Raw genomic sequence first — 27,012 nt, forward strand, 5'->3', positions numbered from 1 at the left:
TAAAGCTGTTTCCACCCTGCAGTCTTTTCTCGACATTACCTAATCAGATATAAAACAGTCTTTAACATGCATTTTCCCACATTCATTACCCAGGTACCCTTGGCTAAACCAGGCAGCATGGTTAGCAATTGTTGCCACTGTTTTTGTCTTGATTTCAAATCCAGGCAGAGCCCTGCTGTGTGGATTTTGCATGAGCTCCTTGAGAGGCTTGTGATGTAAAAGAGGCTTTTAATCTCAAGTCTCACTTCTTTGATAAAGGTAAACATAAAATGAAAAATCAAAAAGTTTGTATCCAGTAGTGAGAAACTGTCTGACACTATGTGTGAGAAAGGGCAACTTCACACAAGGTCACATCCACAGATAACTTAAAATAGCTTCAGGGTCTGAAAAACCAGTGTGGAAGTGCTTTAAACCAGCATTCTTATAATGATCAGCAGAGGGGTGACTCTTTTGTTCTTCCATAAAAGAATCCCGGTTCTAGAGAAATCCATGTAAAACCTGCCCTCGACACTTTCCTGACAACTTTACGGCCTCAGTCGGTAGTTTCAGGTCATACTGAATAAAACAAGAAACCAATGAGGGTGTGGTATCCTCAACTCAGTTCCACCTCGCGCTGATCCCATCTACTTTCAAAACACCAAGATGAGGACGCTGAACGCGCTCAGCTTGACGTTTCATAACGAGGCTTCACTATCCAATGAGTGACGCCACAGCACGATCAATCTTTTATGTGAGTGGGAGTACAGCTCAGTTCTTTCTCATAATCTTCATGTTGGCAACATTCTCAGTTTTTGTGTCTTAGCGAAATACAACATGAGGCTCCTCATTTAACATTCAAATCATTGCATAAGTCTTCATTGTTTTATTTGATTTATTTAGTTTTTTGTCGCCTTTGTGGCTCAGAGTTACAGAAAAGAGAACCACCTAGTCCTGAGCTGCAACTGAAAGACAGGCAACAAAAAAGGGGGAAAAGGACATTAAAAAGCAAACATCGACAAGTTTCTAGCTTCTCTGTCTTCAAAAGCTTAAAGAAGATACTTGATAATACTAGTAAATGAAATGTTGCAGGCATGACTTCAGGTATACAGTAAACAGCGATTTAAAAAAAAAAGAACTACAATCATATTTACTGTCAAACTCACTTCCATTGTGCACGATCTCAGTTATTTATAACCCTTTAATTATTCAGATGCGCTGATTAATTGTTGTTGCTTAATCAAACTAACAAAACTGTTAAAATCTGATAAATGCAGTGTGTGTCTGTAAGCACAGGGCAAAAAGAGGCCACAACTGAACTGAATTTTCTGGACACTAATGCTCTGTGTCTCCCACCATAGGGTTTTCTTAATTACATTAACCAAATGCATTCTGCAGTGTGTGCAATCTCATGGTTAACTGAACACGCCCGTAGCTGCAGCCCCCTCCCCGTTCTATTCCTTGGTGAAATATTCATGTTGAAAGCCACTCTTGCCATCCGCTTTCTCCTTCCAACATGTTAATGCCCGCTGTTGTTCAGCCATGCTACCATTGTTTGAGAGTATAGTGTTCAGCATACAGGTAACACCTAAAAATCTGCCCCTGCTGTGTGATCTAAAGTTAATGAAAGGGTCCAACTATCTATCCTGCTGAGACCATCATCATCACCAAGATGAAAATTCTGTATTCTTGTATATCCATATGTATCTTTAGGAAATGCATCTCTTTGGGAAAGCACATTTGTATTTCTTCATGTCTGCACAGCACACTGATTCAAATTGACCAGGCAGGACTAATTTAAATACATTAACTATTCATTAATTGAATAAAGAGGCTAGTTGGCCCCAGGGCCTCTTTATAATCATAAACTGGGGTGTACTGTTTATGCAAAACAGCAAAGTGCCATGTGCTGGCTTATTATGCTAATGATGAATGGCAAAATACATGTTTCTCCTGCCCACAAAGGAGGATTAGGCATGGCAGTGTCAGCAAGTTGTTTCCAGGGTACAGAGTCTGTTCTTCCATATTACCTCATGTTGAGATGGGGCTCAGTAATGTGATTCTTTTCGTTTTCTTCACGTGGATATGATCACACACCCCTCCCTACACCAACTCTTCCTCTATCTCGAAACATTATATCGCTAGGACTCAACTAAACTGGACGACTTCACACTCTCGCATTGACTTATGAAGTTATCTGTAGTTGAAGCAATCTTTTAACTTTCCACATTCTCAGATATTGTTAATGATCCAAAACCCATGCTCCGTATTTCTTAAAATGAAAAAAATTAACTTAAAAACTACTTTAACTAAAATTACTAAAACCTAAACTAATTTAAGTAAATACTAAAATCTACAGTGCAAAAGTGTTGAATCAGCCTCACACGTCTTTATACTTTATACTGTTTTAGGAAAATGGGAAATAAATAGTGTATCTGAGGCAAAAAACAAAACAAACAAACAAACAAAACCAGAGTGTTCTTCAACATATCCTGAGCTCTCATACAGAAGCTTTCTTTTCATTTGTTGAAGTAGTCTTCATTAATAGTTCTCCAGGCTTCTTGAAGGACATTCAAAGCTCTTCTTTGGATGTTGGCTGCCTTTTGTTCTGTTCTCGGTCAAGATGATCCCACATTGCCTCAAAAATGTTGAGGTCCAGGCTCTGGGGACGGCTATCCATGGATGGATGGATGTCAGATCCATTGATTTGACAAAATCTCCAACACCAACACTCCAACACTACGACATGTCTTCTCATTTAATTGTTTTTCTTTATTTTTACTACTTTCTACATTGCAGATAGATACTGATGACATCAAATACATGACACAAGATATATGGAATTATGTAGCAAAGAAAAAAATTGATAAGTAGTTCACAGGCGTGCCTTGTCAGGGTTCATTTGTGGAATTTCTTGCTTTCCTAATGGTGTTGGGACCATAAGTTGTGTTGTGCAGAAGTCAGGTTGGTACACAGCTGCCAGCCCTATTTGACAACTGTTAAAATTCATATTATGGCAAGAACCAATCAGCTAAGTAAAGAGAAATGACAGTCCATCATTACTTTGAAAACTGAAGGTCAGTAAGTCCAGAAAATTGCTAAAACTTTGAAGTGTAGTAGCAAAAACCATCAAGCACTACGACAAAACTGGCTGACATGAGGACCACCCCTGGAAAGGAAGGAGTCACCTCTGCTGCTGAGGATAAATTCATCAGAGTCACCAGCCTCAGAATTCGCAAGTTAACAGCACCTCAGATTAGAGCCCAGATAAATGCCACACAGAGTTCCTGTAGCAGACACATCTCTACATCAACTGTTCAGAGAACATGTGAATCAGGCCTTTTATGGTCAAATAGCTGCTATGGAAAAGCAGCAAGCAGAAAAGATTTGTTTGGGCCAAGAAACACAACGAATGGACATTACACTAGTGGAAATCTGTACTTTAGTCCAAATTTGAGATCTTTGGTTCCACCCGCCGTGTCTTTGTGCGACACAGAAAAGGTGACCGGATGGTCTCTATGTGCATGGTTCCCACCGTGAAGCATGGTGGAGGAGGTGTGATGGTGTGGGGATGCTTTGCTGGTGACACTGTTGGGGATTTATTCAAAACTGAAGGCACACTGAACCAGCATGACTACCACAGCATCCTGCAGCGACATCCCATCCCATCCGGTTTGCGTCTAGCTGGACAATGACCCCAAACACACCTCCAGGCTGTGTAAGGGCTATTTAACCAAGAAAGAGAGTGATGGAGTGCTGCTCCAGATGGCCTAGCCTCCACAGTCACCTGAACTAAACCTGATTGAGATGGTTTGGGATGAGATGGAACGCAGAGTCAAGGCAAAAGGGCCAACAATTGCTCAGCATCTCTGGGAACTTCTCAAGACTGTTGGAAAACCATTTCAGGTAACGACCTCATGAAGCTCATCGAGGGAATGCTAAGAGTTTGCAAAGCAGTAATCAAAGCAAAGGGTGGCTATTTTGAAGAATGTAAAATATAAAATGTTTTGAGTTATTTCACACTTTTTTGTTTACTACGACATAATTCCATATGTGTTCATTCATAGTTTTAATGCCTTCAGTGAGAATCTACAATGTAAATAGTCGTGAAAATAATGAAAAACTATTAAATCACAAGGCGTGTCCAAACTTTTGACTGGTATTGTACATACATACACACATACATACATACATACATACATATATTCTCTACTCAACAAAAGAAATAATAGAGGCTACATCCTCTCAGCTAACCATCCAACTCGTTTCCAGAAAGCAGTTTAAAAATAAAGGGCATTAAGGGGATACATTAGTGCACATGGCACGAGTGACACACACATCTGTGAAGGGATTATCAGTGATGAACGATAAATCAGGTTTTGGAACAACATATGCTGCCATCCAGGCTTTGTCTTTTTCAGGCAACGCATTGCCAAACCACATTCTGCACATGATTACAAGAGTAAAAGACAGTGGGTGCTGAACCGGCCTGCCTGTCGTTCACCCACTGAAAACGTTTTGGGGATTATGAAATACAAAATGTAACAAAAGCAATTGGCCTCCTCAGCTTCCAGATGCTTAAGTCTTTTGAAATATGTTTCTGAAAGCATGTTAAAATCAGCATTTTTTTTTAAATGTCCCAGTTTCAACATCTGATAGGATATGTTGTCTTTTTATTACTAAATATAGTGCATGGCCAGTACATAACATTCCCACTAGTTACCCTGCCATCCTTCACTTTCTCCATCACTCTCAGACACACTAACACACATACACGCACATAGACACATTCAAAGATATTCCACAGCTGTTATCTTAGCAAGACTTTAACTGTGTCATGATGCCACAGTTATTCATTCAGTTCTATAGCAACTAACATATAGAATAATCCATCTAAATCCAGTAAGCAGTACTCGTATAATACTATAGTATTGCATACTTTACGGATTCAAGGAACTTTACCCTCAAACAAACATCAAACACTGAAATCAGTTCCAGCATGTTTTACCTTAAACGTTTTACACTGAAGCAGCGAGCTGCATACTTGTGACTGATGATTTTTTTAGACAGCAATGGTTTATTTATATCCCTGTACATCAGCGTAGCTGTGTGCACACAGCCTTTTCATTTCAAATGCACCTTATTACAAGTTGGCAGAAAACACTTAAATAGTTCCCTAAAACTGTGTGTGTTACTCCCGTTCTCACTGGTTGCTCGCTGACCCACGTTGATTCTCCTGCTCTGGTCGTTCGTCAGCTTGCAACGTGGCGCCGGAATCCCTCTCGTGTTACCGACATCCCGTGGACCAATGGGGGATATTCTGGCAGTGGTTGAGGCTGGGGCCTGAATCAAACGGAGTCTGTGAATGGCTGTACGTAAGGCGGCAGGAAATCCCTGTTTGGTTGCATCCCTTTCATTGGGATAAGGGACAGGATTGACTAAACCGGGGAGGAGTGTAGGTGTTCAGAGAGGACCTGTTTGCGGGCGCAGGTTGCGTTTTGAGGGTGTTTGAACATTGCTGCAACATTGTTGCGCTCCGCCGCTGAAGACAGGACAAAAAGTCGGCGTTTAGCGGTCCAGCAGTGAAAGGAGCTACACAGCCGCTTGATCATTGTGTGTTGTGGTGTTGTAGGCCCGTTTCGGAGATCGCTGTGCCTTCTGAGAGAAGTCAGCTTGAACCCCGACTGATGGCCGGCTTCAGCTTCAGCTTCGTGTGCGCTGTGCTCCTCTGCGCCGCTGTGGCGCAGACCAAGCCGACGCTGAGAAAAGAGAGAGTTCATCATGAGCCAGAGCTAAGCAGGCAAGCCCACGAAGACAATAAGAGCTTCCAGTATGACCATGAGGCCTTTCTGGGCAAAGAGGAGGCCAAAACATTTGATCAGCTCACCCCTGAAGAGAGCAAGGACAAGCTCGGGTAAGGAAATGCTACCAGCACTCTGCCACATAAGCTGATTTTTGGTATCTGAAAGTGAAGTTAGTGACAGGCTTGGTGGGATTTCGAAGGACAGGTTGGAGCTTTTGTGTTTGTTTGTTTGTTTGTTTGTTTTAAATCACACACTCTGCCGCTGAAGCCCGTTTCGTGTAACTGTTCAGACTAAGAACACTAAACATTTAAAAACATGGGAACATGTGCCTGTGAAAGCACTCCTGCTTTATTATGGCACCCATACTGTTTGCACACACTGTACACTTAATAGTCTGCAGAAATCTTAATTACAAATACTCATTAAAGATTCATTTATGGGGGTGAAGTTTAAGGAAAGTTTAATGGCCGAAGTTCTGCATGTAGGTATTCTGTACAAAACTGCAGGGCACGCTCAGTGTGCCACTTGGTTCTGTTGGCAGGATTCTTCAAGTATTAAACGTTTTTTTTTTCTTCTGCCACTGCTGCAGTGACAAGTTGGCACCATGTGACGCAAGTTAGTCCATAAAACTCCTGCTTGTTGTCTTGAAAGAGGGAGGACCCCTGTAATATCACAACGTGGCAGCCCAGGTCTAAGAATACACCACAGATGCACTGCAGTTTTTAGCTTTCTAACCTGGGTTTGCCTGCCCCTCCCTCAGAAATCCTTTCTATGAATCCACATTACCTGTAGGAAATTAATTAGTTATTAATTATTAATCCAGCCTGTCATTAATCAGTATCTCATTACTAAAGTCTTCGGTCACTCTATATTTTACTTTTATACTTTCCTTCTTACATTTAATTGGTTTTCAAAGTTTTTCTTTGGACATCTGTTTTGTCCCCCCCCCAATTTTTAGTCCATTCCTTTATTTTCATTTTCATTTTTATTTTTGTCTGTTTGTTTGTTTAATCACTTAACACTAATGTGAATCATTCAAGCGTTAGAAAGCACGAAGTGGACAATCTGTGAACAATAAAAAGGAAGTAGCAGGCCTGTAAAGGACTAATTACAGCAGATGAACGGTATCTGAAACCTATGTTCTTAAGAAAAAGGACAAAAATCAACCGAAGACTTGACGCAGGACTAGAGGGTCAGGGTTTGCATTTGCATTTCAGCCGGTGGTGTTGGGGACCTTGTCAAACTTGACAGAATTACTGATGCAGAAAAATACCATTAGGTTTTGATCCACCATCTAATACCATCTGAAAAGCATCCTATCAGCAAGACTTCATTTTTCAGTATAGCAATGATCCCAAACACAATGACAGTGCGGTTAAAGCATACCTGGACTGAAAAACACACATTAACATTATCAGTCATGGACTGGTCTCCCCAGAGCCCGGACTTCAACACTACTGAAGCTGTGTGAGATCATCTTGACAGAGAACGCTACAAAAAGCAGCCAACATCCAAATAAGAGCTTTGACTGTTCTTCAAGAAGCCTGGAGAATTGGCCCTGAAGCCTACTTAAAGAAGAATAAACACTGCCATACCGAATACTGACTTTTAAACTTCTTAAATTGTAAAACCTCAATTTTTGCCTTCTATATTGAATTTCAGCAAATCTCTGCACATTTCAATAAATAAATATTTTCAACCAAAATATAAAGAAATGAGGGGCTGAGTCAGTATTTTTGCACAACACTGTATGTTGCCTATATATGCCTATAAGATCTAGTTAATATACCACTAATATCGGTCTTTTCCCCTGCCCAACAGAAAAATTGTGGACCGAATAGACAGCGATGCAGACGGCTACATCACCACAGCTGAACTCAAGGCTTGGATAAAGCGCGTCCAGAAGCGTTATGTGTATGAGAATGTAGCCAAGGTGTGGACTGATTATGACCTGAATAAGGACAATAAGATTTCCTGGGATGAGTACAAACAAGCCACATATGGATACTACCTCGGTATGGGCTCACTAGTTCAAGACACATGGTGTATTTTTTTTTTTTTTTTTTTTAGTATTAAAGTATTACATGGCTATTAAACCTGATTCATTTTTTTATTCATCTTTTTTTTTTCACCCTCTTAGCCAACCCGGAAGAATTTGAAGATGCCACGGACCAGTTCAGCTTCAAGAAGATGCTCCCTCGTGATGAGAGGAGGTTTAAAGCAGCTGATCTGAACAGGGACCTGGCAGCAGACAGAGAAGAGTTCACAGCCTTCCTCCACCCTGAGGAGTTCGAACACATGAAGGATATTGTGGTTCTGGTAAGCCCTTTGTGTTCACATGATCTTTAAGTAAGGAGTACGCACGTCAGACCTGAAAGAAGTGACGTTCCCAAAAGTAAGAGCACGTCTGCCTAATAAGAAATATGATTTAATTCCAAGAGTTTTGAGTTTCTGTTCCATGTGTTTGATCTCGCTACTTAAATAAATGTGCTACATTTGAATAACCTCCTAATGAAATTTTAACTTGGCCCAGAAATGATTGAGTTCCTATATATTTTTTTGGGAACAGGTCCAGTGGGACAAACCGACCGTCCCATTTAAAACTCAATCTTTAAATATAAATTCGGCTTCGTGGAATGTGGGGTGGCGAATGTTAGCAGTGATGCACTATGCTGCTCTGTTCATAAAATTTGTACTACCCATTTGACAGAGTTAATTATTAATCTCTCATTTTTATGATGTTGCTGAATGTTACCAAAGAACGGTTCAGCCAGGGGTGTCTTCACTGATTGTGGTGAATCTGGCTAGAGCTAACATGATAGTTACACATACATACATGCTGCATTCATACTTTATACTTACAATGAATTTTTCAGAAACACTGATCTTTCTAAAACTATGCAAACGAATGAGTAACTGATGGTACATGCGATCATAGGAAAAACATTAGAAAGGATGTGGCTGTAGGCTAGCGTGAACAATAACTGAAGGAGATTGCTGTGCAGGATCAGGGAGGAACGTGAAGTTGGTAAGCGCCAACTGGAACCCTACACACACTTCACATTTCTACCTTCAAACTGCTTGTGTTGCTGCCATCTACTATTGGCACCAGAGAGCTCCTGCACACTGCAAACGTGGAACAATACCAGTCCTTAAGAATAGTAGATTAAATTTGGCAGACGAGAAATCTTTCATTCTGAAGCGTAACACTTTCCATGAGCATTCACATGTATTTGGCCAAAGAAAACAGAACAGAACCGGTCGTAGTTAAGTCAGAGAGATGTGAATAATCAAGGAGGCATAGTTATTGATTAGGAATTTGGGAAAACTAGTCAGGAAGCAAAACTTGGATGTATGTGGTGGTGTTTATGTAGGTCTTCATTTCTTCCTTTTAACACACCATTAAGAGAATTTCTGAATTTCAACCTAAAAAGAGTTACGAAAGGGTCAGTTTTAGTGATCTGAAACTGTTTGATGTGAAAGAAAGCTCATATAAAATGCTTTAGTTCATTGCTGAACCCATTATGTTATTTTCCAAGCAAAGACAAGATTTTATAGCAGAACATAGGTTTTAATTATGATACCGATTATACTGCTGTGAATTGTCGTGTCCTTTTTGCATCCTTATAAAACGGAGAACATCTTACCCTTTCAGTGTTTCTAAAGATCTACACTGGAGAAAAATCTCTTTTTGCTGACCCTGCACAGATGTAGGAGTAGCAGCTCTAATCTAAGTAACTCCAGAACAGCCAAGCTGCTTGCCCTGTCTGTAAAGGGGACCCTGAACACCCTTTGGAAGAAAATAGTCTCTGCATCATGTATCCAAGATTTCATTCTCTCGGTTGCTACCCAAAGTTCGTGACCATAAGTAAGAGTAGGAACCAAACTGACAGCTTTGCTTTCATGTTCAGATCACTACAGCATCCACATCACTACAAGTGCCACCCCCACACGAACAAAACCCTGAGATACTTAAACTCCCTTCCCTTTAATTAACCAGTTAGCCAAATTCACATACTGTCAGATCCAGTATGTTACAGATAAATCTAGTGGAACCAAGTGTTTGCTGAAAAGGGTAAATCATTGTTGAGTGCAACTCATCAGTAGTCCTGTATTGTTGTGTCACTCTGCCGGCCCAGCTGTGAGCAGAATCTTATAAATTCACTTTTCCACCCCAGGGCTGCACGTTTCTCTTCTATTACTCAAAGTGAAAGTTCCTCTATAGTTGACGGACCCTTGTGTCTTCCTTTAATGATATTATTAACTCATTCTCTATGCAGGAAACCTTGGAGGACATTGACAGGAACAGTGACGGGCATGTGGATGAGGACGAGTATATCGGTGAGTTAATTCAAAAATTGAAAGCAATTGGTAAAAAAATAAAAACCCGTTAGCACTCAAACATCTACTTAGAACCTAACAATATACCACTCAGTGTTTTTAAAACACACACTGACAATTTGAAGCATACAAAGACGAACAGGAATGTGAATAAGGAGCATAATATAATATTTCAACAATTTGCCTCAATCCCCTAATCACTGGAAAAAGTGGATTTTAAAGTGTTGCAGGAGTTTGCAGGAACTTTTCAGCTCTTTTTAGAAATACGAAATATGTACATGTCCTCTTGATAGCATTATGTGTGCACAGTTCTTTAATTATGAATCATTTAGTGTTGATGATTTTTCTATCAGTGCACTGAAATGACAACTCTGCCGAAATAACAGGACTTAAACTTCACCTCCACTATAGATGGATGTTAGGGTTCAGAGCTTCAGTGTCATTGGTGTTTGCTTTGGAAAGCTTGCATGTGAAATAGTGTACATTGTGTGTATGCCATTTCTGTAGGAATTTATACCAGGAGTGTATTTAAGGTGTAAATTGTGTGTTCTCTTTAAATGCAAACTAAAAAAATGTCGAAATGTCTTATTCAAATGTTCTTTCATCATTTCTTTGGGTTTCAGCGGACATGTTTGCACATGAGGATGGTGGTCCAGAACCAGAGTGGGTCAAGACTGAGAGGGAACAGTTCTCTGACTTCCGAGACTTGAACAAAGATGGAAAAATGGACCAGGATGAAATCCGTCACTGGATCATGCCACAGGACTATGATCATGCACAGGCGGAGGCCAGACATCTGGTGTACGAGTCTGATCAGGACAAGGTATACTGTTAGAGCTATGTTGATATGGTTTCATATCTATTGCTTGTGCCCTTGTGGATGTGAGAGCTTGTCAACACAGGGTTCATTAGAGTCACCGGGTACGAGCTGGAACCCGTCCTAGCCGACAGAGGGCAAAAGTAAGTGTACGATCTGGACGGGCCGCCAGAGTGCAGGCACAGAGACGGCATGCAAACAAGTTAATTTTCTTTATTGGTGTATTTCGTATTTGTGTATTTTCAGTTCACAGCAGAATTCTTCACTTGAGTGTTTTTTTGCTTTCGGGAGAGTGTTTTTGTTTACATTTAAATAAGAGCTTTTTTAATCATCATATTTCACACGTTCTATCTCCCTTATCAGGATCAGATGCTGACTAAAGAGGAGATCCTCGAGAACTGGAACATGTTTGTGGGAAGTCAGGCTACTAACTATGGAGAAGACCTCACCAGGAACCATGACGAGCTCTGAGCTCTCACTGCAGCTTCGTGTGTGTGTGTGTGTGTGTGTGTGTGTGTGTGTGTGTGTGTGTGTGTGTGTGTGTGTGTGTGTGTGTGTGTGTGTGTGTGTGTGTGTGGCGCTGGTCTACAAAGACACAATCACACACAGTGACAGTAAGAGTGGGACAGATGTCAGTTTGTTAGACTTCAAACCAACATTGTACCAAATGAGAGGACGCACGAGTGTCGATCCTACCACTAACTCTGTGGGTCTGTTTCAGTCTTCGTATCGATGTTGTGCTTCTGACATTCAGGAGCAAAGCCAGACCCCGTGGACTTACTTTCCAACAATGGTGCCTTCCAGCCGAATCGCCAGATTCATTGCCTCAGAGATTTGTGTAGATAGTCTGTAACAAAACTTGTCAAAGCTTAGTATTGTCAGACATGGGAACAATTTTTGATGCTAATGTGAAACCACAGCTCAGAACGTTTGTTCTGAATTTATTTATTTATTAAATTGCTTCTGAACTTTAGGTTTGAGAGGAATATAGTGTTCTACTAAAGGTCTTTTCCTTTTCAGAAAAACAGACAACACAAATTTAGTTTTTTCGTTTGTTTGTTTACAGTTTTATTGTCCTGTTAACTAAAGACTTTTTATATCCTTTAAGTATTTTAAGAATTGTTGATTACTGATGTTTAATGGCATGGTTTTTGCACGCATTTGGTTTTAGTGTAGCCTGTGAAAAAAATGTTTCTCCACATTTAGTTTGAAATGTATTTATTGGTATACGTAAGGCCAACTGTGTGCTCAGTGTTCACATTTTCACTTTTTGATGTTTCATTTTTAACTTTATCTGTTTACAACTGTCTGATTTTAAGGTCAATTAGGCTAAGGCCTACTGAATATGTAATGGGTGGAAATAAAGTCTCCCTTCCTTGATTTCTCACGAGTAAGTTCTTGCTTACTTTTACCTCACTCCAAAGACTTATTCCTTGTCTTGGCATTGTACCTATCAACCTGGATTATTATTATTATCATTATTATTATTAGAACAATGTAGTGTGTGTGTGTGTGTGAAAATAAATGTCAGTAAATGATCAGGACACTGTTGCTCAATCCCCCCACACACCCACGCTCACTCTTACACACACCTTTTAAAAAAAATCTTTAATGTTTTCCCTGTCTTGATGTATCCCAATCCCAAGTTGCATAATTTGCATACCACACAGGCACAATTTTCCAATTGGGTATGCTCTTTTGCATACCTTGGTAATAAGTGGTTATTCGGGTTACTGTTCATCAGCTCAAAGCAGTCTGGCCATTCTCCTCTGAATCAGATCAGAGGCTCTGATCTGTGGCATCAATAAGGCTTTTTTACTCAGGGGTTTGCCACAGACTGCATATTTGTAAGTGCCAAAATAACGGCACCAATAACAATGCCACACTTAAAATCACTTAAATAACCACGTTTCCTCATTCTGATACACAGTTTGAACTTCATTTAAGGCAAACCGCAGTTTTAGGTTAACTATGTCTAAATGCAGCACTGTGACACGATGGAACTGACGCCTCACTAGAAGAAGGTCCTGAGTTCAATTCCACCACCTGGCTGGGGTTTTTTTTCTGTGTGGAGTTATGTCTGTTCTCCCCGCGTTTGCATGGATTCCCTCCGGCTACTCCGGCTTCCTCCCACAATCCAAAGACATGCAGTTGGTGAATCTAAATTGCTCATAGATGTGAATGTGAATGTGAATGCGAATCGTCTCCCTCTCTCTGTGTTAGCCCTGCGCCAGGCTAGTGACCTGTGGTAGCCTCGATAGGCTCCAGCCCCCCTACGACCCTGACAAGGATAAGCAGAAGAGGATGGGTAGAAGTCTAAATGCTTAAATGTATTGGGTTGGGAATTCATATAGCTAATACTACTAGCTAAATTAATAACCTCAAACATAATCCTGGGTTTCTGCAGTTTCTGAATGGTCAACATTTACATTTATTTACAGCATCATCGTCACAACTTAATAAAAATCATTATGCATGTAGAAAACCAGTTAAAATACAAATTTTCCACTGTCAGTGTGACATGGTGTCGTGCTGTCTCTGTGTCCTTGCTACAAATGGTAACAGGTACAGGTGAACACTGGTGTTCATCTGTTTCACTGACTGGACACCAGCCTACATACAACACGTAATACTTTTAAACACACCACTGAGTTTCTCAAAACTTCTTTCCTATTGTGCTGCAATATTTATTTATTTGTCAGTCTTTTGGGGGGGCTTGCCTTCCTAACCTCTGTAAAACGTCCCTGTGTTTGAATGCTGCCTGTCTTTATAGCTTCACCAATGAAGACAGCTAATCGTCCAGGCAACTCAACTTTTCAAGTCTGGATTCAACTTTTTTATTCGTTGAACATCAGGAACAAGCGCACTATTAACGCTATTAACACTATTAACACTTCTCAGGACTAATTACAGACTTCACACACACACACACACACACACACACACACACGGAAAGCAGACATGGAGTTAAGCTGACTTGCTGTTGCTCCTGGCTGTTGCAGTAAAACTCTCAGATGTAACTGAGAAAGCAGTTCTGCCACCCAGCCTGTCCCCTCTGCTTGCTCATGTGGAACATATGGATATATGTGTGCCAGTTAGCAAGACAAGTCAAGCGGGACCAATGCGATAAAGCTCATTAGGAACAAGGGACAGAGCAATGTATGTGTGGGCTGTTTTATTCCGTTCTAATGAAAGACCTCCTTCTTCTTCACTCTCAAACTAGAAGCCAAAAATGGCTACAAAACTATCCTCCAAATATCCAAGTCATGTTTGATATTTTTACTCTGGTTTGAATTACTTGAGAGCTTTTTTTTCAGGTTTAAATAACTTAACAATAAGAATGTTTGGTTTTTGCTTTTTTCCATAAGAATTTGTTGAAATAGGCTAACAAACATGGGCATGGCTCCAGTTGTACAGTCATCCAAGAATACATGAATTTCTTTATCTGTCAAAAAGAAAAAAAAACAGGTCCAGCTCTGAGGAAGGTTCAGAGCGGAGGTGTCTGTATTATCTGCTTCTTCTTTTTTTCTCTGTTAGATAACATAATATTTTCTCTACTGCTTTGCTAAGGAGTGTGGAGTCAGTCTTGCTTCATACATTTGAATAATTGCACTAAGTTACTCAATGTACTTCCTCCAGATACCATATGAGGGTTGTCATGTGTCAGGGTGCATCTATGTCCTTGAGCCAATGTGTGAGTGAAGGTGGACAAGTATTAGTGGTGCACAGAGATGTAAAAGAACCAAATGTGTGTTTGCATGAACAAGATGGGGGACTGGGGGGGGGCGTGGACTACCTGCCTAGCGGCCATGTTTAACGGTCTGCTCCTGCTGTTTATGATAGGTTCTAGTCATTCACACTGGGGGAGTGTGTGCACATTAATGCCTTCAGACGGCTCTCATATGAGTGTGTGCGTAGATCAGCTCCTCTCCTCTGACAATAATGAGCCCTCTGGGTGAAAACAGGGTGGAGACAGTGGGAGAGGAGGGTCATAAAGTGCACCATATTAATGTCTACAACCTCACCCCCACCCACCCTTCCGATCCAATACAATTTCCAAGTGTCCACCAACAATCTCCTCTTAAAGAGCTTTTTTATAGCACACTTCTATTTCCATATCAGCAATTAACAGCTCCAAAGCCAAAATGACTGCTACAATTAAACAGCCACCATAACAAAGTACGCATAGCATCCAATTCCCCCTTAGCTCCCCTGCTCCTCTCTGACTCACATAATCACGATGCCCTATTTTTCATCCAAGTGTACGCTCCCTCATCTTTGTCTATTATTATGTCCTGTGTTTGTTCCTTCCACCCTGGGGATTTATAGCCCAGGGTGTTGTTTATAATGATCTTTGGGACATCTGACCCATCCCGTTCTGAAGCTTTCATAACAAGCTTTATGCCCATTATATAATAACAGGCATAAAGGCGAAAAAAGTCCAACTATTTTTTTTCATATAGATATGATACGTGGCTTAATGTGACAGCTCAAACAATATTATATATTAATTTCTGTACTTATTAGGCTAAACATTTGCTGTAAACAAAGATGTTGTTAAAAAGATACATAACATTTAGAATAGTAACATTGTTCTTAAGATTATTGATTGTTTGATACAAGTATCGCACCTACTTCCTGGTTACACAAGCTGTATAGTCGATAGATGTACTAATGGAAAAAAATATACATATATAAAGTGTCCAGTCAACATGAACTTACCTTAGCTTACATTAACTACAGTGAAATGTACCAGGCATTACCACCTACTTGTGAACTTTAAACAAATTTTTTTTATTCAGTTTCTTGTTCACCAGATGAAATTTCCCACAATCACTGTTCTAGAAGAACTCATCAGAAATGGACATTTCACTGAAAGAGCGGATCCCTCCATTTGTCATAATGAACATTAAAACATCCAATCATCCTCAGTCTCACTTAAATCACACAATTAAGTCTTTCCACTATGTAAAACATTCAGCATGTCTTTATTTGATGGGGTTTTTTTGGCCAAAAATAAATAAATAAATAAAGGTATTCAGGATTTTTCCACCAGACTTATTCAGGCTAATATGTACAAACAGCCTTTGTGTGAGGAATTGTTTGTGTGTGAAAACATTTCAAACATCCAGATGACTGCAGAAATATATTTTTTCCTTCCTGTCTAGGCTGATTTGAGGGAACTGCCCTCATGCAAAGGCCATTATGTCTGTCATCCAATTCATGTGATTGTATTTAATTGTAAATGTGGGCTAATAAATGTGTTTCTACTTATGGACAATGACTTTTGTATCTTTTCTTTTACCAAAGAGAATTATCCGAGGACTTTACTCCTCCTAGTGGTGGTGAGGATGAATAAGACGTACACCCTGACTTTTTTTTTTTGTGAACTGCACTTGCGCTCATCTATCACCATGAGTTTTTATGCGCCCATCAACACAGTGTAGATAGGGAATCAGCAATTAATGACTACACAATTAGAGAGAAGGCTTTAAAGAGCAATATATTTCAATTTAGGAACCATAAACTTAGTGAGTTGGTAACTAATTGTAACTGCCTCAGGAGAAATGGGAGCCCTTTGGACTGAGGTCAGGAAGACTCGAAATCAGTTTCAAACAGATTTCAAATGGCTTCTTCAGTCACTCACACATTCTGGCAAGCTGCAGCATATCTCACATGATATACGCTGAGAGGAACTTCTCAAGTTTTAATTAAAAGGCGGGCAAAGTGGCCCGCAGTTGAGTTGTTTTGAAATTCATCACAGTGAGGGTGTAGACAATGCTGTCCCCGTGAGACTTGATATCTTTGGACAAAATGACTCTCTCGCTCCATTTGTCGACATTTTCATCTCTCTTTCTGTGGGTTTCTCTCCCCATGTCCCAGCATCTGGATACCTTTGGGATGGAGAGGGGAGACAAGGTCTTTCCCATCCCACTGTTCCCCCAGGGGGCATGAGTTGGTTTGTGAGCTTCTAGATCACATGATAGAGACACATCTAATCCTGTTAGAGGTTAATATCTTCCCGTGGCACAGAAGAGACAGCAGGAGGGAGAAATGATGGGAAGATAAAAGATGAAATTTCTGATGAGAACGTGAATACATAAAACGTGCTATCTGCTTCTCCTTGCTGTCCCACATATTGGTTTGTGGTTAGGGTATACGTAAGTGTGTGTTTGTTCCCGTGTCTGTGTACCCTCATGGGATCTTTCCGGCTGCTGCCTGCATGTCTAACAGACTCCTCTCAAGGTGTTTTCCCCTCGCTGTCTTTCTGTATCTGCTCCATCTCTGCTCCCTGAGTGAGAAAGTTTACCCTGTAGGCCCCATCTGAGCTCCAGGCCCCCCAAGGCCTCTGCATTCCCAAAGCTCCTACATACCAGAGCCCCTCAGGCTCCCTGCTTTACTACAGGGAATACCCCCAAGAACCCCTAGACCCCCTCAGACTGTGAAGCAGCAGCTCTGCACCAGAGAGCTAGCCTGAAGGGAGGGGGAGAAAGCTGTCTGGGAATAAAACTAACAGCATGCTTCACTTAACATGTGAACATTACCTGACAGCGCCTCCTGTTGGCACAGCATTGTTTTTGCATGCGGGCCTCCTTGTAACCCTTCTGAGTTGTCTCTCTGGAGGGTTGACCTTGTTAACAATCCCTTGGGGCTCCTAAGAGCCTGTGTGTGCTACATGTGCACTGACCTTTCCAGTTCCTGGAGGTTAAATAACGTCTTTTGGCCCAAAGAAACGCAGCGGGAAATGTATGCTGATGTTGGAAGCACCTGGGACTTCACCGAATGACATAGTGAAAAATAAGACCACTCCTTTTTAAACCAACTACAAAAAACAGCTTGTTGTTCCATACAACTAAATCATGAAAAAGATGCACCTTTTTCTTTTGCTTTCCTTGTGACAGTGAATTTAAATAACTTTTACTTTTGATAGAAACCTTTTCGGGACATTGCATGTGGTTGTGGAGGCTGTGAAGCTAGCAGGCCTGCTGTCCTACAGATGTCTTGGGCTGTGCCTTACCAGGTGTACGTCACCTGAGATTACCCATGCCGACACCCCTTAAAGGCAAACTGGCAGCAGTACAGCTGAGGGGGCATCTGGTGGCGTGTGCGCGAGCGAGTGTGTGTGTGTACGCCTATGTGTGTGTTCATGCATTCAGACTGGGGGTAACATTTGGCAGGATGGGACTGAGTGCATACATTTATTGTGTTGTTTGGGTAATACACATGCCCGCAAAGAAATGCAGAAGATCAGTGTATAGGGCACAGATCTGAGTGAGTGTGATAGTCGTTGGTAGTAAAGACTGAGGACATTTAAAGCATCAGAACCTCTTGCTCCGGAAAGCCTTGCCAATATCCAGTAAAGAGTGAACTGAAGTGAGTAAAATGTTCAGCTCTGTCTTTCACTCTGTCCGTCTGATCTTCCAGCAATTCACAACACCCCCGCTGAGTAAGAACAAAGACGAGCCCTTCTTAATCAAAGTGCACTGGATTAAGAAGCAGAAAAAAACATCACAGAGATACTACCTCCCTGCCATTATGGGAATTGGAAAACAACCTGAATCTGCACTTCAAATGAGCCGTCTGTGACCCTGAAGTAGGAGAAAGGCATTTTAATCTTTGTTAATTCGTCAAGTGTAAAAGGGCTGCCGTGAAAAGAGCAGGTACACACTGTACCCTGTTTGGGCTTCTGTTGGATAAATGTCTTCTTTAAACGTACACTGTGCTTTCCATATGCGAGCACACTGATAACAGTTAAAACATACTATGAGCCATGCAACAACACTTTCTGCCCACACTGAGTCATATTTTATTAACACACCCTCTGAAGCTGAATCATCCCATCGCCTTTCCTCTAGATTTGCAGATAAGCTGAAAAACACACATTCTATTGAAACCATGTATATTTCATGGACCGAAATATAGTCTGTACTGATACTCAACATGCAAGAATAAATTGGACATCTTCAGGCTGAGGTGGTAAAATATAAACAGTATATGAATTCAGTCACAGTCGAGAACTCTGAGTACAAGTTCCATTTGCAAGACGAGAAAGGATGACACTGCCATCATGTGGATAAAAGGTGTAAAGTGTTGTTCTAAACTGCAGGCTATTATGTACAGCAAGAACTCAAGCATGTGCATGTGTGCATTTTGGGGCCCAGCCTGCGTATAAGGGGGCAGTCAGTGGAGAGCAGCCTGCTGACACTGAGGTATGTGTCTTTTCTAATGAGATTTATTGGGCTCCAGATGTTCCTATTTATGAAGATGTGTGCTTGAGATTTAGGAGGGTGAGATCTGCAACCTGTCAGAGTCACAGAGGGGTGCTGTTTTACTGTCTGTCACCCACCTCACACCCCCACCTCGTCTCATAGGTGGCCTCTTAACCTGACAACACCCACACCTCCTTTGTCTCTCGCCAACACAAGCGTGCACTGATGTGACTCAAGATTTTATAAATGCACAAGAATATAAAAGGCACCATATATTGTGAGCAAATGCACCACATGAAGTATATACAAAGCAATCTGGGCAGTCAATGTACACTTTAGGAAGATAAAGATGTCGACATTCCCACAACCGAAGATTCTCTGTGTTCAACTTAACAGACAAACACTGAGGAGTTGTTCTTATTGCTCTAAATCCAGTTTACAATGTCCAACATATTGAAGAGGTGAGACCATTTTAAAAACAAAAGAAGAAGCCAGTGCATGTGTTGTAAAATATTCAAAATAGTATGTCAACATTTTCCTCATCTCATGAAGTTAAAAACAAAAATCTTGGCTCAGCGTTACTGTGGCATTATACCCTCTCAAAATGGCACTTTTATTGCTAGTAGTGGTTGAAGTGCATCTTGACGACCTTGGGGATCATCTGTGAGTCTTGACGTTGACGCAGGCGTCAGCTGCGCTCGCCACTTCGGTAAGTCTGGCAAAGCACCATAACCGCTGACCAGGATCCAGGCATCTTTTTCTACTAGCTGGCACAACATACTGTCACATTCCTCTTTGTCCTCCTCCTCCTCCTCTTGCTGCTCAGATGGCAGGCTGCAGCTTGGTCAGGTTCCTCTGGTGCATGCTGTGGTGGCGCACCAGCTCGTCAGAGCGGGCAAACTTCTTCTGACAGTTGGACCAGCGGCATGTAAAGGGCTTCTCACCTGACAAGGAGGGGACACGCAAAAAAAAAAGGGGAAAAACAGGAGAAAGCATTGCTTTAGAGTGAATTCAGTGAAGGCACTTATTGTGTGTAAATCAATTCGAATGGAGAAGTAGAAAATAAAGGTATACGCACTTGTTTTACCTGTATGAGTCCGAGTGTGTGTCTTAAGATGATCTGACCGTGAAAACTTTCTCTGACACGTCTCACACTGAAAGGGCTTCACTCCTACGCAGAGATGACGGTTGTTGTTGCACCGTCAGAAACATGAATGAGTGTGGAAACGGTAAGAAGAGGGTCAGAAGTTAAGTGTAAGATTAAGTGGTTAAAAATTGCTATTAAGAAAATGTGATCAAATTTACTCTAGATTCATTCTAGATATGGGAATTCTAGCATTCATGGATTATAATTGATCACTCTGGTTATGCAGCATTCAGTATTATCAATTAAATAAATACAAAATCACAATACATAGAAAAATTATTTGTTTCTCGTAGTGAATTAATTTCTAAATATTTATTTTGTTGTGTTCCTGGATTGAATGATATAGTTTCATGCATTACGGGGTCTTGAAGCAATAATGATGGCCGCTATATTTTTAGAAAGCAGTAAGAAGGTTTAAGAAAAAAGAGTTAAAAGGCGAATTAAGGCAGCAGCCAGGATTTTATAAATAATGAAACACTAATTACAATGACTCATTTCTCGCTTCAAAAAATATTCATTATTCATTCAAAACTGCCTCCTCCACACTACCAGGAAATTCAAAATCCTTTAAGTAATTACTTTTTAAATGTATTGTCCAAAAAGGAAACCTGATGTACCTATCTATAGTGGAATGAGGGATTAGATATACTAGCTTAACACCACTCTACCTGTGTGTCTGCGCTGGTGTCTCTTTAACTGGTCCGAGCGAGAGAATCTGCGTCCACAGTCTGTGAAATCACACTGGTATGGTTTCTCTCCTGCAATACAAACCAGCCGTCATCATCGAAGCCTAAAGTCGTCACATTTCAAAGTGGGCAGGACAAATGAGTACAAATGTTCTAAACAGCCTCCACCTGTGTGTTTGCGGCCATGCATCTGCAGATGGGACAGTTTGAAGTATCTCTTGCTGCAGCCGGGATAAGCGCACACAAACGGTCTCTTCTCACTGGCCTCTGAAGTCTTCGCAGCAGGGGAAGTGATACCAGATACCCGTCTGACATCCTTTAAGAAGAAAGGAGAAGGATTTACACTGAGGAAGTTCACTTTCTGTCTTTGTTCATATGTGTGACCAAACCTGACTAACCTGAAGTCCTCTGAAGACACCGTGGGTGTGTATGTGGTACTGGGTGCTGACAAGCATGGGTGGAGGTGGGGCTATGGGGTCACTGTCATAGCTGGTTGGATGGCCGCTGGTAGGCAGGAACAAAGTTACAAGTTAATTATAACAGTGGAGTATTTAGGACATAAATGCCATGTTTCCTGAGTGATTTCCAACTTGAACAAAAGCCTTTCTCCTCTTCTCTTCCAAACAACCCTTAAACATGCCTGCCTCTAACAATATATCCAGGGCCCTGAAGATATATTTTCTCACTCAGCTTGTAAATTTAGGTGACGGGATCCTACATAAACTTCATCTGAGACTTTTTTTTAATTTTTTGAGCAAGGAAAGCTTCGTCTCACATTCTTTAGCCCCTTCTTTCTGTTTCCTTCTTTTTTCTTCCTTTTTAAAAGTTTGAATGACTTTATAGTAGCCTAAACCAGAAAACCTTCAAATACTCAACTCAGCATTTAGAACATGCATTAGAAGTGAAAGACTGCACATAAACAAAGCACCAGTGAAGACTAAAAACTGCACCATATGGTGTTGAAAATAAAAAGCGACAAAGTCTCACCTCTTCATAGATGATGCCAAGGAGTTCATTTGGTTCCATGTTACACACTCCAGCTGAGATGCCATTTGGTACAGGTTATCACTGAGTAAAACATACAGCATACGGCATTAACAGGGTTAACACTGCACTTACAGCAGAGTTAGGAAAGCGGGGAAAGTAATTTATAGGCTATGTTCAGGTTTTTTTTAAATTTATTATTTGGTTACTTTTTGGAAATAACCTTGAAATTAATAATCACAGACAAGATTTACTCTGAATTCCTCCTGACAGTTTTCTTCCCTTGTACATAAAATGAAGATGTTTCATTCAGGGGAAGTCCAAATGGTTCACTTATTAACACATGCTGTCCACCCACCACACTCCTCACTGGCCTCATTAAAAGACACAGGCACTGAGCCATTCTTTACCTTGGCAGATCACACTACTTCACACAGACACACACAAACACAGCACACAAACTCGCACACTTGAAGATGGGATTGTGCACTCATTGTGGGGGTGAGAGCCTCTGTGCCTAGTACACCCTGGACCCGTGGATGACATCACTCTGTCCTCGGTATCATTAATGGCGGGAAAGACTTTCAGGGGAATTCTGGACCACATTCCTTCAGAAGTCCTTGAGGGAAGGATTGCGATGGCTCACTAATCAGTTCTGAACTAAGTAAAACTGTGCAAAGACTCACTGATATCTGACATATGTACACCATGTGTATGAGCGCGTGCACTCGTGTGCGTGTTTGTTTGAGGGTTTCCAGTTCATGCAATAGCTCTAACAACAGTGCAGTCTTCCCCGTTCTTATCAGCTGCCGTCCTAGTATTTGAGTTGTACATGTTCCTTTTCTTCAACAACATCGCGGGGCGGCATTTGAAGAATTTCATCCTAATTTACCCTTTGAGATGTTTTCCATCCAAAGGAAAACAAGTGAGAAACACATCTACAGATTCAAATAAGCAGATTTTCAGTGGCAGCTTCTCTGCAACTCTCACTTTCACTTAACATTTCTCCTTTTTACTTTTCTCCTCATTTTTCCTGAGGGTGGACTGAGACACATCAGCAGTAGATCACTTAAGTGTTTGTTTTGGCCTGCTGAGCACCAGTGGGCAGCACTTAACCTCAGAACAAATTAGGATTCACAACCCAGACGCTGTAGAGGCAAACACGGGGCTTAATGTGGGATCAGGGAGAGTTCACACTTCTAAAAATTACCAGCAAGTGAGCAAGCTGCATATGGTGTCAGTGGAAAGAATCTGACATGAACTGATGACTGAGGACCAGAAAAAAGGGGAAATAAAGCAAAAACAAACTCATACAGGGATAAATTATTGTACCTGTTGTAATTTCGCAGCAGCAGCGCTTGGCTGCTCGGACAAGAGTCTGAAGGATTATGGCAGCTGAACATAGGATTAGGCGCTGGAAATTGCTGGTCAACTAAATCAAATGAAAAAAATACAAAGGCTGGTTTAAAATATGGATGCAGTGTTTACAACCATTTCATTTTCAGATTTTAAAATAATATGCTTTTTTTAAATGAAAAGCTGGGAGTCTAGAAAAGATCATGAAACTGTGAAATACATAGAAAAAAACAGAAAACACTGAACACATTGTTAATTTTAGTGGTTTTTGGTTAAAACTATATATTACATACAATACATCACTGTTCCACTTGCGATATAAATGCTTCTAAACCATTGATATTATATTGAATCATTTTTCCAGACACACTAAATTTATTTGTAAAACAAATATGAGTTCATTTCAAAGACACATGAACGGCAAGAGAGAAAAAAAAACAGAATGGAGAACAGGTCGTTGAGAACCACTGGTCCTTTTCAGGTTCACATAGTATATTGGTCCCTAGACAGTTTTTGACATTCCAACAGAGTCGCATAAAGCCATTTCCTCAAGTTATAATTTCCAGAATCATTAACCTTTTGTATGCTTGAAGAGCAAGAGGGAGAGTGTGTTTATGTATGTCTGCGTATATGAATATGTGTGCAGACAGAGATGGGGAGAGATGAAGGGAAATGGATAATAGCGGTTCTGTTGTGATATGAAAAATGATGGGTTACTTATATAACCTTGCTGTGACACGACAGCCTTCCAGTCTGCAGATCAAATGAAAAGGCGCCGGGGCGTAAAGAGTTACCTATGCTGTTTGGCGGTGACAGTGTCTCCTCATGTTTGAATGACAGGCTGGAGAGCTGAGGAGTGTGGTGAGACGGCGTGTGACCGTAACTGGGATTGCTGTCTAAACCGACTGCTCCGTAACCTGAGAGAAAAAACAAAAACAACAAAAAAGAGAGGTGATGGAAATAAAATGAGCCTATTTGCCTGCTCGAGTCATTAGATCATCATCTCAAACATCACTGCAACATTCTGAAGCTTGCAAAGTCTTCAGTATCTGGTCAGTTATCTATATCCCCTTGATAGTAGCTCTTAGTCCCTGGCAGGCTTACCGCAGGGAGACATTCATCGCACTACTAAATCCTCTTTCCTTGTAACATATTCTTTTTCTCCCCATCTATCTTTGGCTTTGTGGTTGCATTATTTATGGCAGGTGGAAAAAGAAATTTGGCAGACACACCACAGATGGACTGATGTGAGCTACTGTAGCATATGCTTTGTAAAAAAAAAAAAAAAATAGAAGGGGAGAGAAAATTTTAAAGAGTATCATTTTAGTTATTTGACGGGGAAAGAAACATGTAACGAAAACTATTTTGATGTATTCTGCTGTAGCACACAAGAATTGTACAATCACAAGGAAAGTGAATGTGATGTCTATTTTACAAACGCAGTATGGACAGTTTGTGATACCCAGCGTCAGGCCCAAAAGGGATGTCAGTAAATTTCTAAGAAAAATGACTCACAAACTCCCTGATTCATGCCACTTGCAGAAAACCACTCTGTTTTATCACTTCATCAAAAACTACTTTGCGCTGGGCAAAGAAGTCTCACATGCACACTTCCTCTGAAAGCAGCAGGCAAACATGTAGGTTAAATGTACCCCAGCAGATAGCAAATGCAAGAATTGTTTATGACAGTGGCAGATGTGTCTTATCTCCTGTACAGAAACATTGAAACAAAATTTATGTAGTTTCATTTTTAATTATGATTCCAGATAAGAACCAAACTAATCTTCTGTTTTGTATAAAAAGTTGCTCAAACAGCAGCTGAAGTCAAAGGACTCAATTTTTATTTTTTATACTTACACTTTTTATGTATACATGCAATACTGTGTTAATTAAACCCAAAACTGAGAGGTAATAATAATGATGATGCCAAAGGATTTGTTGTGATTTGAAATGACCTAGTAAAGAACATGACATGCTGCTCAGACACAACATTACTGACAACACTCTTAAACATCAAGAGCACATTTAATGGCAGTATAGAATGATGCTGTCTCTAAAAAAACATTTTATTGACTGATGGTATCACAGAAGGGATTAGCAGTAAGAATGCTTACCCTGATTCCTAGGTGTAGGAGGGCTGTCCACACAGCTGGGCAGGTAGGTTCCATTGGGAAACATTCTTGGCTGGTTTGAAGGTGGTTCTCCAAAGGCCCCGGTCCGACAGGGGCCCGAGCCTGTAAATTGGCCAGTGAAATGCACTGTGAAGGCCCCAAGTCCACAGTGAGGGTCCTCTATCGGATCAGCGGTGCCCCAGCCAGGCTCCTGCTTGATGAGGGAATGGTGGGAGGGCAGGGAGCTGTATGGAGAGCCAGGGTGGAGGTCCAGCATCTGGGTCCACGGGCCCCCGCCAACAGACATCCCACAGCCGCCACCAGCTCCTGGTAAGGATGGCACAGGAGGCGCAGGTTGTAAAAGGGTCAGATCGCGAACATCTGAGCCCAGTGACATGGTTCCACACGGTTCGGTCAACATTAGCGAAGGAGATTCAAGAAAATCCAGTCCAAAAAAGTAGTGATCGTATTCCAAAAGAAGGTACAACTAAGAAATCACAGTAACATTAATGAACTCTTAAGCGCATAACAAAAACAATATCTGAAGAAACAAGAAGCATGGAGGAAATACTTCTGCAGAAACAGACATCAGTGGTCACAATGCGCTAGAGGAGCCATGTTTCCAATCTTTTGTGAGAAAGTGAATAATGAAAATAACTGACTGTTGAACAAAATCTGGATGCCAAATTTCAGGCTCCCTGGGTACCTGCCGTGGATTTGAAGTGGGAGCCTGTGAGATAAACAGTTCCTTGTCCCTCTGTCTCTATAATGTCTGGCTTTCCTTATTCTCTTGAAGGCTCAAATACTGAATAACTCAGTGAAGAAGGGGAGGAGCAAGAGAGGATGAGAAGAGGATGACTCCCTTGCTTTTCCCCAGCCAGCTGAGACTGCAAATCTTTTTATTGTTTTTACAGACTGCACTTCTGAGTAGATTCTAACTAATGTCACATTTAGATTAGAGGGTGTTGTTCTTCCTTCTTTGTTCAAGTTTAAGCGTTTCTCATCGATTGCACGTACATGTGCATGAAAGAGGGAGTCAGTGTTACATGTCCAGTGTTCAGGATGCAGAACAAACTAGAAACCTGAGCAACTACAATTTGAAAATAAAAAATGTTTTCAAACATGTGTTCAAAAACAGCAAAATGAAAATGTTAGTCAGTGCACTAGTGACCTGAGCTGTTCTTACAAATGCTTATCGTTCTGGACTCCTATGACTCTGACTCATTTGTTTTCAGAAATATACACTTTCAAAATTTATACTTACTGGATGAAGCAACAGTTTAGCGAGCAGCAAGACAGCTGCTTGCAAAAACACTGCACTAGACTGAATAAAAATTACAGGTGAAACAGTAATTGCTCAAAATGTAAAAATGGTAAAAACAAAAATGCATAAAATGTGGCCGGAATGTTTCCATTTTGGATATGGTACTGTTTTTTACTAAAAGCAGCTCACATAAACTCCAGGGCCTTGGACCAAAGCCACATCACACTGAGGGATAATTATTTATTAGAAGAGAGGGTGTGTGTGTGTGTGTGTGTGTGTGTGTGTGTGTGTGTGTGTGTGTGTGTGTGTGTGTGTG

The 27,012-nt window shown here is 41.0% G+C and overlaps 2 protein-coding genes across 3 annotated transcripts; one reads left to right on the forward strand and one right to left on the reverse strand.

The window, feature by feature from the left end:
- The first annotated feature begins 5,403 nt into the window (after positions 1 to 5,403).
- On the forward strand, positions 5,404 to 12,318 carry rcn1 (reticulocalbin 1, EF-hand calcium binding domain). The gene is made up of 6 exons (XM_082529716.1): positions 5,404 to 5,890; positions 7,602 to 7,795; positions 7,921 to 8,099; positions 10,061 to 10,121; positions 10,745 to 10,944; positions 11,302 to 12,318. The coding sequence occupies exons 1-6, from the start codon at positions 5,664 to 5,666 to the stop codon at positions 11,407 to 11,409; spliced, it is 969 nt and encodes a 322-aa protein (XP_082385842.1). The 5' UTR covers positions 5,404 to 5,663; the 3' UTR covers positions 11,410 to 12,318.
- Positions 12,319 to 18,250: 5,932 nt separating this feature from the next.
- On the reverse strand, positions 18,251 to 26,264 carry wt1b (WT1 transcription factor b). 2 transcript variants are annotated; one of them, XM_082535028.1, is made up of 9 exons: positions 25,436 to 26,264; positions 24,116 to 24,238; positions 23,298 to 23,397; positions 21,969 to 22,049; positions 21,380 to 21,485; positions 21,150 to 21,297; positions 20,964 to 21,053; positions 20,236 to 20,319; positions 18,251 to 20,092 (listed from the first exon to the last, which is right to left on the reverse strand). In XM_082535028.1, exons 1-9 carry the CDS (start codon positions 25,851 to 25,853, stop codon positions 19,971 to 19,973), a joined length of 1,272 nt encoding a protein of 423 aa, XP_082391154.1. In that variant the 5' UTR covers positions 25,854 to 26,264; the 3' UTR covers positions 18,251 to 19,970. The 2 variants fall into 2 exon arrangements, with proteins under 2 accessions (XP_082391154.1, XP_082391153.1); XM_082535027.1 differs by having other exon boundaries at positions 18,256 to 20,092; positions 20,227 to 20,319; positions 25,436 to 26,261.
- Positions 26,265 to 27,012: the final 748 nt, after the last annotated feature.

Source organism: Aulonocara stuartgranti (assembly GCF_965226115.1).
Source record: "Aulonocara stuartgranti genome assembly, chromosome: 1".
NCBI classification, from domain to species: domain Eukaryota; kingdom Metazoa; phylum Chordata; class Actinopteri; order Cichliformes; family Cichlidae; genus Aulonocara; species Aulonocara stuartgranti.

Coding starts and splice junctions, on each gene's coding strand:
- wt1b (XM_082535027.1), bottom strand. CDS start 25,853: ATGTTGACCGAACCGTGTGGAACCATGTCACTGGGCTCAGATGTTCGC. Junction 21,298..21,379: donor GTGTCTTCAGAGGACTTCAG/GTTAGTCAGGTT, acceptor TTCTTCTTAAAG/GATGTCAGACGGGTATCTGG. Junction 20,320..20,963: donor ACACCAGCGCAGACACACAG/GTAGAGTGGTGT, acceptor ATCTCTGCGTAG/GAGTGAAGCCCTTTCAGTGT.
- rcn1 (XM_082529716.1), top strand. CDS start 5,664: ATGGCCGGCTTCAGCTTCAGCTTCGTGTGCGCTGTGCTCCTCTGCGCC. Junction 10,122..10,744: donor GGATGAGGACGAGTATATCG/GTGAGTTAATTC, acceptor TTTGGGTTTCAG/CGGACATGTTTGCACATGAG. Junction 10,945..11,301: donor ACGAGTCTGATCAGGACAAG/GTATACTGTTAG, acceptor CTCCCTTATCAG/GATCAGATGCTGACTAAAGA.